General features: G+C 55.0%; 2 protein-coding genes across 5 annotated transcripts; one reads left to right on the top strand and one right to left on the bottom strand.

Annotated features, from left to right (window-relative positions):
* The first annotated feature begins 431 nt into the window (after positions 1-431).
* GBA (glucosylceramidase beta) lies at positions 432-5,878 on the top strand. 3 transcript variants are annotated; one of them, XM_008050090.2, is made up of 11 exons: positions 432-625; positions 988-1,075; positions 1,324-1,515; positions 1,614-1,760; positions 2,064-2,197; positions 2,407-2,579; positions 2,800-3,037; positions 3,272-3,496; positions 3,892-4,055; positions 5,018-5,134; positions 5,229-5,878. In XM_008050090.2, the coding sequence occupies exons 1-11, from the start codon at positions 599-601 to the stop codon at positions 5,332-5,334; spliced, it is 1,611 nt and encodes a 536-aa protein (XP_008048281.1). In that variant the 5' UTR covers positions 432-598; the 3' UTR covers positions 5,335-5,878. The 3 variants fall into 3 exon arrangements, with proteins under 3 accessions (XP_008048281.1, XP_008048283.1, XP_021564251.1); XM_008050092.1 differs by lacking the exon at positions 1,614-1,760 and having other exon boundaries at positions 435-625; positions 5,229-5,398; XM_021708576.1 differs by lacking the exons at positions 1,324-1,515; positions 1,614-1,760 and having other exon boundaries at positions 492-625; positions 5,229-5,398.
* MTX1 (metaxin 1) lies at positions 5,869-10,958 on the bottom strand. Of its 2 annotated transcripts, XM_008050088.2 has the most exons (8): positions 10,312-10,958; positions 9,205-9,274; positions 8,994-9,073; positions 7,428-7,520; positions 7,080-7,262; positions 6,888-6,964; positions 6,309-6,463; positions 5,869-6,218 (listed from the first exon to the last, which is right to left on the bottom strand). In XM_008050088.2, exons 1-8 carry the CDS (start codon positions 10,855-10,857, stop codon positions 6,004-6,006), a joined length of 1,419 nt encoding a protein of 472 aa, XP_008048279.1. In that variant the 5' UTR covers positions 10,858-10,958; the 3' UTR covers positions 5,869-6,003. The 2 variants fall into 2 exon arrangements, with proteins under 2 accessions (XP_008048279.1, XP_008048280.1); XM_008050089.2 differs by lacking the exon at positions 7,428-7,520.

The raw sequence follows: 10,958 nt of genomic DNA, 5'->3' as shown, positions 1-10,958 counted from the left end.
AATCCACTCACCTCAGCCTCCCAAAGTGCGGTATTACAGGCTGAGCCACCGAGCCTGGCTACCATTTCTGTCTTTACGTGTAAATATTGGTATGTCTGCCCCCCAATGTGTCCCGGGCTTCTATAGTTCAAAATCAGTCCACAGTGAATCTCTTCTCTTTTTATTTATATCACCTTTTTGAGTATCTCTTTGAAATTTTTCTCTAAAAAGCAATACACCTGTTGTGGTTCCCATCCTCCGGGATTTAGGAGCTTCTGCCCAATTCTCCACTCGAATCTTTGTTCTAGGTGCTCCCTAGAATTGTCATCCACATGTTCCTCCCAGAATTTCATAGGGTATCTAATCTCCAATAGCTCAGGGGAAGTCAACTGCCCTTTAGAAATATGGCTGCAATTGCCTCACTTCCTGTGTCATGTGACACTCCCATCATTATCACATGACCCATCCACTACATGAAGCCGGAATTAACCTGCAGGGCTGACTGGGTACCTATAGCTACAGCGGGCGCCTGCATCGTTGTTATTATTTAGAGGATCCTTTCTCCTTCAGGCACTCTGGAACCCTCGCAGTTTTCTCCTCCTCCGGTGACGCTGAGGTGATGGAGTTTTCAAGTCCTTCCAGAGAGGTAAGTGAGCCGGGGATCCCAACTGGCCTTGTCACTTTGCTTCTCAAGTTCTGGTTATCCAGGTTCTGGAATTCAATAAATGACAGCCTCTCTTTGATCCCAGGCCATCATGGCTCTTTGACCAAGGTACAGATGGAGGGACGGAAGAGTAAGGAAAGTCCTGATTTAGTGTAGGCAGAAAGCTGTCACCAGCAGAAGGGTTGTAGGGAAGTCTGCACACAGGTGCCTCTGGGCCTTGTCCCATCCCTAACGAAGGTGGGAAACTAGGCCATGGGCACCCACGGGAAGCCACACCCTGTCCAGGAGAGTAGCTGGGGGTGGAGAGGGGCTCATCTTCCAGCTACTCCTCATTCTGTTCTCAGGAATGCTGCAAACAGCTGAGGAGGGTAAGCATCATGGCTGCCAGCCTCACAGGATTGCTTCTACTTCAGGCAGTGCCGTGGGCATCAGGTGAGTGAGTCAAGGAGCCGGGAGGTAGCACTGAGGCTCCCTTCTGCCTTGTACTCCTTTGGTAGTCTTCTGGTGAACTGCGGTAGACTCTTAGCAGGTGCTCAAAAAACCCTCTGGAGTGATTGAGACCCACCTTGGGGTTGGGATACAGTGGGAGGATTTTTGAGACCTGTTCTGTGTGTTCTAACCAGGGTGTCGGTTCTCTGCGTTGTCATTCAGCCCTTGCCTCTGCTTGTACTCCCTCCCAGGTGCCCGGCCCTGCATCCCCAAAAGCTTTGGCTACAGCTCAGTGGTCTGTGTCTGCAATGCCACATACTGTGACTCTCTTGACCCCCTGACCTTTCCTGCCCTTGGCACCTTCAGCCGCTATGAGAGTACACGCAGTGGACGTCGGATGGAGCTGAGTACAGGGGCCATCCAGGCCAATCGTACGGGCACAGGTAACCGCTACACCCCTTACCCCTGATGAACCATGCCAGTGATTACCATGGAGTTTCTCCCTATGCGCTGACACTCTTTATCCTGTGGATATCTGCAGGGCTGCTACTGACCCTGCAACCAGAGCAGAAGTTCCAGAAAGTGAAGGGATTTGGAGGGGCCATGACAGATGCTGCTGCTCTTAACATCCTTGCCCTGTCACCCCCTGCCCAGGATTTGCTACTTAAGTCATATTTCTCTGAAGAAGGTGAGGAGGAGAGGGACAAGATGACACAACTGACACTTTTCTTTGACCTGTTCTCTGACTCTGACATCCATACATACCTGACATTTGCTTACTCTCTTAGTGCTCAATGAAACAGATGGCCCTATCAATCATCTGCTAAGTGCTTGGGGACTCTTAGGCTCAGAAAGGCCTGGGCTTTACCCAAGTGCTGGCCTTCACAGGCCCCAACTCCAGAGTCCAACTTGCCTTGGTCCTGATTCAGACACTGTTGAGGACTGGTCAGTGATAAGCTAAGTCCCATACCATGGTCTTGCTTTTCTGTAGGAATCGAGTATAACATCATCCGGGTACCCATGGCCAGCTGCGACTTCTCTATCCGCATCTACACCTATGCTGATACCCCTAATGACTTCCAGATGCTTAACTTTAGCCTCCCAGAGGAAGACACCAAGCTCAAGGTGGGCATTCTGGCTGTCTCAGGTCCCAAAGGCATTGGTGCCTGGGGTTTGAGAAGCTTCTGGCTAGAGCAGTCTGCAGAGAGACACAGGACCTGTCACCTGCCCTGCTTTGTCCTGAGGGTGGGGGCTGAAGGCTGAACCTGATGCACTGGTTGGGCTAGTCCATGTGTGTTCCAACTCTGGGTGTCTCTCTTCACCTTTGTCCCTAGATACCCCTGATTCACCGAGCCCTGCAGTTGTCCTCGCGCCCTGTCTCTCTCTTTGCCAGCCCCTGGACGTCACCCACTTGGCTCAAGACCAATGGAGCAGTGAATGGGAAGGGGTCACTCAAGGGTCAGCCGGGGGATGACTACCACCAGGCCTGGGCCAAATACTTTGTCAAGTAAGGGATCGGCAAGGCTGTGGGGTCTGGACCAACCTCCCCTTTGGACATTCTGGTCTGCATCCCAACTCTCGACCTGGTCCCACCTCCAGATCTGTCCCTTCTCAGCTCACCTTTCTACCTCCAGGGCCATCAGAAATGGGCCCGTCAGTCCCACTCCATTTCCTAAGGTCTTGGTCCACTTTCTTGGCCTTTTCACTCATGGCCTTTCTCCCGCCAGGTTCCTGGATGCTTACGCGGAGTACAAGTTACGGTTCTGGGCAGTGACAGCCGAAAATGAGCCTTCCGCAGGGCTGATTACTGGGTACCCCTTCCAGTGCCTGGGCTTCACCCCTGAACATCAGCGAGACTTCATTGCCCGAGACCTGGGTCCTACCCTCGCCAACAGTACTCACCGGGACGTCCTCCTGCTCATGTTGGATGACCAGCGCTTGCTGCTGCCCCACTGGGCACAGGTGGTAAGGCCCGAGACCCCCAGTGCCCCAGTGACCTCTAAACCCAGCATCCAAATGAAGCAGTTCCCAAACTGAGTGTCTTCCCTGCCCCTCTGGGCCTCCGGGGTCTCATGGTTGTGTCTTGAGCCCTCTCTAGTTGCCTTCTTCCCACCACCCATTTCTCAGGACTCCTGCTTCTCTTCCAGAGCACTCTGTGCAGGACTCAGGGCCACTGGCTCTCCTCCCTTTCCTTTGCAGGTGTTATCAGACCCAGAGGCAGCTAAGTATGTCCATGGCATCGCTATCCACTGGTACCTGGACTTTCTGGCTCCAGCAGACGCTACCCTGGGGAAGACACACCGCCTGTTCCCCAACACCACGCTCTTTGCCTCGGAGGCCTGTGTGGGCTCCAAGTTCTGGGAGCAGAGCGTGCGGCTGGGCTCCTGGGACCGAGGGATGCAGTACAGTCACAGCATCATCACGGTGAGCCACCTGTGTCTCTTCCTGCAAAGCGGACCACCACAGGCCTCTTTCTGATCTCACCAATGGCTGACAAACAGCTTTCTAACTCTTCCTCAGCCTGCCTGCCTTCTGGGCCAGTTTTGGGAAACGGATTCTCTATCTTGCCTTCCCGTCACAGGTCTGCATGCCCCACTCTTTCCCAAATGCTGGGGTCTCAGGCAGTTGGACCTGCCTCCAGCTTCTCAGTTTCCCTTGAGATACCTCCATCTTCACAGTCCACCTCTCCTGAGACACTAAGGAGAGAGAATTGCCCCTCTCAGAGCGCTGACCTACCCATAGCCCCCTCTCCCCAGTGACCCTTACCTACACCCTCTGGGGAACTCCAGTGTTGTCACTTTCCCTCATCCCTACCCTAGAACCTTCTGTACCATGTAACCGGCTGGACCGACTGGAACCTTGCCCTGAACCCTGAAGGAGGACCCAACTGGGTGCGCAACTTTGTGGACAGCCCTATCATTGTAGATATCACCAAGGACACATTCTACAAACAACCCATGTTCTATCACCTTGGCCACTTCAGGTGAGGAGGGCGGGTACCATTCCATACAGGCCTATTATCTGCATCAGGCTTACAACACCCTGTACCAGGAGGGAGCAGGAAGGTGTTTAGGGTGGGAACCTTGGGAGAGGCACACCCTTCCCCTCTTGCACCATGGAGGCAGGAAATGCCTAGGTGACAGACATAGACAACCCCTGAATGCCTGGTGCTGGGGCTGCAATACAGGTGGGATCAGTGTCTGGCAGCCTGGCTTGAGGCCTAGAGTGCAGGCAGAGCTTTGGCGGGAATCATGGAGCGGATGGTAGATGACTTTTTATTATTTATTTCGAGTCTGAATCTCACTGTTGCCCAGGCTGGAGTACAGTGGCAAGCTCACAGCCACCACAGCCTCTACCCGCTGGACTCAGGTAATCTTTCTGCCTCAACTTTCCAAGTAGCTGGAACTACAGGCGCACACCACAACACCCAGCTAATTTTCTGATTTACTGTAGAGATAAGGTCTCACTATGTTGTCCAGGCTGATCTCAAACCCCTGGGCTCAGGCAATTCTCTTGCCTCTCCTTCCCAAAGTGCTAGGATTACAGGTGTGAACCACTGGGCCCAGACTAGATGACTTTTTTTTTGGTAAGTTGGAACCTCACTCTGTCCCCCAGGCTGGAGTGTAGTGGCACAATCACGGCCACAACAGCCTTGCTGGGCTCAGGTGGTCCTTCTGCCTCAGCCTTCTAAGTAGCTGGGATTACAGTCATGTGCTACCATGTCCAGCTAATTTTGCATTTTATTTATTGTAAAGAGGTCTCGCCATGTTGTTCAGGCTGCTGTCGAACTGCTGGGCTCAGGTAATCCTCTCACCTCGGCCTCCCAAAGTGCTGGGATTATAGGCATGAACCATTGCGCCCAGCCCAGATGACTTTTTAGATGAAGGTTTGATGGGAGGGTCCCTGGGGGCCAGAGTTCCTGACAATACCTATTCCTACATTTAGCAAGTTCATTCCTGAGGGCTCCCAGAGAGTGGGGCTGGTGGCCAGTGAGAAAAACAGCCTGGAGACAGTGGCGCTGATGCATCCCGATGGCTCTGCAGTGGTGGTCGTGCTAAATCGGTGAGGGCAACAGTGGGGTCTGGGAACCGGGCTGCAGACAGGGGGGCAGATCTTGGTGGGATCACACTCTCAGCTTTTCCTGCCCTCTCCCCAGCTCCTCCAAGGATGTGCCTCTTACCATCAAGGATCCTGCTGTGGGCTTCCTGGAGACTATCTCACCTGGCTACTCTATTCACACCTACCTGTGGCGTCGCCAGTGATGGAGCAGATGTCCAAGGAGGCACCTGGGCTCAGCATGCACATTAAAGGGACAGAGTCAGCTCACATGCTGTCTGTGGCTAAAGAGGGCACAGTAGGGCCAGGACAAGCTTACAGTGACGTAAGCCTGGGAGCAGTGGTTTGGGTGACTCACTCTCCCCTTTAGTTGGTGCCAGAGGCTAGAGGCCCCTAGGGAAAGATCAAAAAGCCTTGGTGTCCCCCACCCCCCATGCTTGTGTGAATGTGTGCTATGTGCTGGCTGCCTGTGGAAACTGGGCCCGGGCCCAGGGTGAGCTCACTGTCTGTACAAATACAAGATGGGGGGTAAGGGGGAGTAAGGAAAGAAAGAGACTAGGAAAGCTGGACCTAGAACTGAGACTATTTGTCTTTCCTGGAGATGCAGAACAGGGCCAGCGCAGAAGCAGTGTCAGCCCTAGGGCAGATGCAGCAAAAGAAGCCAAGCCCATGGGTAGGCTCGAGCAGATGGCTCCCATGGTACCAGCCAAAGAAAAATGGCAGCCCTTTAAAGGAGAGTGTTTGATCCCAGTCAATGTAAGCAGCTTTATTCTGGAGGATAGCACCCCATTTCTGGCTATACCAACAATGCGGAGTCACAGGGGCCTCTGGAATGCACGAGAGTAGAAAACCAGTCCTAGGAGCATGAGGACAAATCATTCCTCTTCGTCCTCCTCAGCCATGCCCAGGGCCCGGGTGCCTGGGGCCCGGGTGGGCGTTGTCCGCTGGATAGAGACGATGCCACTGAGCAAGGCATAGCCCACCATGGCTACTAGCCCTGCCAGCACTGATAGGATCTGATTCCGGCGCCCGTATGGCTCCTCCTCAGTCTCTGGGCCTGCTGATGTCTGGCGCAAGGGTGGCACCTCGGCTGAGGGTCAAGGAAGGAAGGAGCAAGGGGCCTAGTTCCTGGATCCCGACCCCTTTTTCCCAGGGCTGTCCCCACCCGTCTGCCCCTTACCTCCATCCCAGGGGAAGTAGAGGCTGAGGATGTGGGTGCAGTAGGCACAGAGGTTGTGTAGCCCCCGCAGGTGGGCCTGCAGCTTCCCGCTGGGCAGCTTTGCCTGTAGCATCAGGGCCAAGTAGCTGAAGACAAAGGCATCCAGGGAGGCAGGGCTGGAGCAGAGAGAGGAGGATGGGATAGATGAAGGATAAATGGGGAGAAAGGGTAAGATGGAGCAGGGGGAAGAGCCAGTCCTGGAAGGTGGGCTCTGGGTGGCAGGGGCCACCAGGGAGGGACACACAGTTCTGGACCTGGTATGGGAGAGTTTCCCAGGTGGCGCCGGCCTGGCCCTGAATGGGGCTCTATCCCAAGGCTGCATAAAGGGCACATTGAGTACCCTTCTGTGCCTGGCTGCCCTCCACCCTACCCTCCTGTACCGCCGAGCAGGCTCTGGCCCCACACACAGCCCCACTATCATCAGAGCTGGTGTGTCTCAGGACCTCTTGTCCAGAGCCTGAGCCCACACAGCCCCAGCAGCTACATCTGAGTGTGTATCTTCTTCCAAGCCACCCACTTCCCCCCTGCAGTCAGACTCACGCATCGCCAAAGAAGAACTTCTGAGAGCCCAGGCGCTGAGACAGAAGGGTCAGGCACTCCCGAGCCTCTCGGTACAGCTAGAGGGAGGACACAGGTAGGCTCGCGGCTGCGGGAACAGTGCCACCTCCCCTCCCACTGCTGGCCATCGTCCTTGGGCTCATCTCATACAACAGCGCCCTGTCCCGGAGCTACCTCCTTCTCCAGCTCTTCCTCATCCTCAGGCCTGTGCTCCCCACACAGCAGCTGCAGGCGTTCCATGTACCGCCGCTGCATGCGGCCGGGCAGGAAGAAGTTGAGGGGAAAGGGCATAGCCTCTGCATACCACTTCCGGGTCACTTCCACATAGTTCTTGGTGTCTATCCAAAAAGTATGTATCTGGATTGGGTGGGCAGGAAGGAAGAAGCAGGTCTGAGCTAGTGTACTTGCCTGATTCAGGGTGGGCTTCCAGCCCCCACAGAGCTCTGAGCCTGTGTGTGAGTGTGTGCATGTCTGACCCCTTCCTCTGCTGGCTATGAATGCTGGGAGGCTGGGCACACTCACCAGCACTGGGAGCAGCTTCTCCTCCAGTAGAGACATGAAGGCCAGGGTGTCTGCCCCTTGCCGGGCTGACAGATCATAATCGGCATTGTACTTCTGTGGAGAAATATCCATGAGACACTGGGGACTGCAGGGGCACTTCGCCAGGGAGAGAGGGATCCTGTTGGGTACCCCCTCACTGGCCTCTGAGTGCAGTGGAGGCAGGGCAAGGAGCTTTTCCCGCCAAGGGCCCCTTGCCTGGGCCCAGCCAGTAGCCTGTTGCTATTGGCAAAAAGCCTGGGCCTTGGAGCCCGCTGGCCGTCAAGGTCCTGTGCCCATTGGGGGGAGGAAGGAAGGCCTGGCCACAAACTAGGAGCAGCTCCCAGAATTTCCACGGAAAGCTGGAAGCACGCCTGCTGACGGCAACTTTCTAACAGTAATTTCCCCAATCCAGACACCACAAAGCAAGCAGAGCGGAGCTCAGATGCAGGTTGGGCCTCAGTCCATGCCTCAGGAACTAGGGGGATGCCATCTTCACACTCCCTAGACCCACAGAACCCATGCACAGGGCCTCCCAGCTTGTCTCCTCAATGCCCAGCTCTTGGCTATTTCTCCCACTTCATTCCACGGCCTAGGTGCCCCCACCACATACACATTCCACCCATACCCCCATGTCTCAGCCTGTCCTACCTTCCCAGGCTCCAGCCTCTGCTCCTCAGCATCCTGAGTAAGCTTTGTCCCTGAATAACCTCATGAGCATGACCCTTAAATCTCTCTCAGTTTCTCCCTTGAAGAATGAGGGTAAAAAACCTCTTTCTCACAATGTGGTTGTGTTAGGGAATAATTTAGGAGAACACTAGAAACTGGAAAAGCTCTGTTCATACATAAGGAATCAGGGCAGTAGTCCAGGTCCCGCCAGGAACTTTGGCTTTAATCTGGATCCCTACTCCGCTGGCCTCTCAAACTTCCATTAATTCCCCAGCTCCTTAACTTTTGGGAAAGTAGAAATGAGGAGGACAGTCCCACTTCTGACGTGTCCCTCTTGGAATCAGATCGTGAATCCAGAACCCTTGGAAAACATGCCAGCTAAGCTCCCTAGTTTTACAAATAAGGATTGCACAGCTATGAGGGGTAAAGTAGCTTGCCGGAGGTCACACAACCAATGGCAGAGTAAAGAGCACAATGTAGGCTGCCCACTCCTCTTGTAACATGCTTTCAACTTCCCCAACCTGGCTCTAAGCCTTGACCATCCTGAGCCCCATATCCAGCCCAGCCTAGTTCCTGAAACCAGGGAAATGACCCTCAGAAGTCTCTCCAGTCCCACCACTGAAGTGTTCATCAGAGCCAACCCTGTCTTCCACCCTTCTTTCCCTTTCATGTGTCATTAACCTATGCTCCTCTCCCTCCTGGCCTGACAGGCAGAAGGTACTTAATCTCTGGCCTACTGCTTTACTGCACCACGGTGACATTGTATGTGTCTCCCCCATCAGACTGTGTCTAGCATGGCCTATGTGTGGTGCTCAATAAATGTGTGTTGTACTGAATTGACTGAACTTCTCTCACTGGCAGCCCCTCAATCAAGTCACCTACCTCTTTTCGAAGGTGGGTGATGATCTTGTGTGGTACTGAGATGACCTCTCCGTGACTGGTCCGAAGAGCAGGCAGAGTTCCTGACATTGAGAGAGAAGTACACCCACCAGACCTTTAGCTACCTTCCACACAGATTTGTAACACATCCCTGCCTCTCTTCTGCTCCTCCCTTTGTATACACCCTTCCTCACCCTCCAGGGTTGCTGGGTACCTGAAGGGCTCCGCCAGGGGTTGGTGATCTTGTGTACCTTGAGTGGAGCACCAGTAAACCTGGCATAGGTCTATAGTGAAGGAAGCAGAACGCAGAGAGGTAGGGCCATGGACACCACAAGGGAATCAGGGAGAGAAATAACATTTATTGAATACCTGTATGCCATGCGCTATGCTTAGTACAGAAAAAAGGGCAGACATTACCATTCCTATTTTATAAATGGACAACACAGATCATGGACAGTCCATAATTACAAATCACTCAGGAAAATCCTTCCCTCTGTCTTTTTTTTTTTTTTTGAGTTGGAGTCTCACTCTGTCGCCCAGACTGGAGTGCAGTGGTCTCTGTCTTATCTCCTGTCATCTACTTGGTAAACATCTACCCTCAAAGTTTTAACCAGTATCCCTCTTTTTGGAAGCACTGACCATGCCCTTCTCTGGCAGTCTCTGTAGGTTGTTTCTATTTATGTTTTACAGCTGAATGTTGTATTACATTTATTTCCTTACATGACTGCCTTTCTGCAAACAGCTCATGGGGAGTTCATCTTTTCATGGCAATATTTGGTATTTGGAAAAAGCCTAATACACGCTTTTTAAGTCAAGGAGTGAATGAATGAAGTGAACTAAGTTTGACTCTAAAGCTCTTTCTACAGAGCCTGGCTGTGGGCCATTTAATCCAACAAACAACAGGCTCAGTGAATGCTGCTTAATGAGGAGGAGGAGGAAAAGGGAGCTGAGAGAAAGACATGAGTGCCAAGCCGAAGGAGATCCCTGAGACAGTCCAGCCTAGTACACCTCCGGATGGGGAGACAGCGCCCAGAGAGGAGAAGGGAGTGCCCCAAGGTCACACAGCCAGTAACGAATGAGCAAGGACTAGACCTCATCTCCTAAACCCCTGGCCAGGCCTCTTTCCATTGATGCACTAAGTCTAAGAAACTAGGGCATCAGGCACTGAGCCCGCATCGACCACGCACGCTCTTTAGTTGCCTCAGTTTCCCCCCGCTGCGCCCGTGCTGAGGAGCCCTGGCAAAGTAAGGATGCTCGGCTAGCTCGGCCCCCCTCCCCAGTTCTCCAGGGCTCAGCAGAGGGCTCCGGCGCCACCCCTCACCAGCACGGCCAGGCTGTCCAGGTCCACTGACGGCAGCCCCCAGCCCCCTGACCAGCAGAACAGCTCCATGGGCGCCGCCATCTTACCCGCCCTCTGTCCCGGAAGCACCTCCCTGTGCGCTTCGGCCCGCCCGTGCGCGGCCCCGCCCCCCGCCCCCGCCCCTCTCGTCGCTCCGGGCGGGGATCCCGGGACGTCCCCAGGGGGGCGCGGCTTCTCCGGGCCCGACCGGTAGCCGGTCGGCTGGGGGCGGGGCCGCGAGCTTGGGGGGGAGGGCGGCCGCGGGCCCAAGCAGAGGCGGCTCCCGCCGCGGGACGGGGCTGCCGGCCAGGCGCGCCTCGGAGAGTCACGGCGCCGCGGAGAGTCACGGCGCCTCGGCCGAGTGGAGCCCCGAACCCCCGAAGGCGCGGCAGGCCCCGGAGAAGGGGGTCTTGCGTGCCTGGGTCGGCTCTGGGGGCTCTTGCCAAATTGCACGTGGCCTGGACTGCTCCGGGGCCCCTCGGGGCTCGGCCCCGAGCGGGGACTGCGGGGGGGTCCCCCGAGCCGCATGTTTTCCACTGCGCGTTATGTTTGGAGCAGGCCCCGCGCCGCCTGTCGCCATGGAAACAAAACAGGGGCGGTGGCGCGGGCCGGAGCGGAGGCCGGGCTGG

The sequence above is a fragment of the Carlito syrichta genome, unplaced genomic scaffold (genome assembly GCF_000164805.1).
Source record: "Carlito syrichta isolate Samal-C Ts95f unplaced genomic scaffold, Tarsius_syrichta-2.0.1 Scaffold142960, whole genome shotgun sequence".
Classification (NCBI taxonomy): domain Eukaryota; kingdom Metazoa; phylum Chordata; class Mammalia; order Primates; family Tarsiidae; genus Carlito; species Carlito syrichta.
The sequence above is the reverse complement of the archived record's forward strand: the minus strand, read 5'-3'. Positions and strand labels throughout refer to the sequence as shown.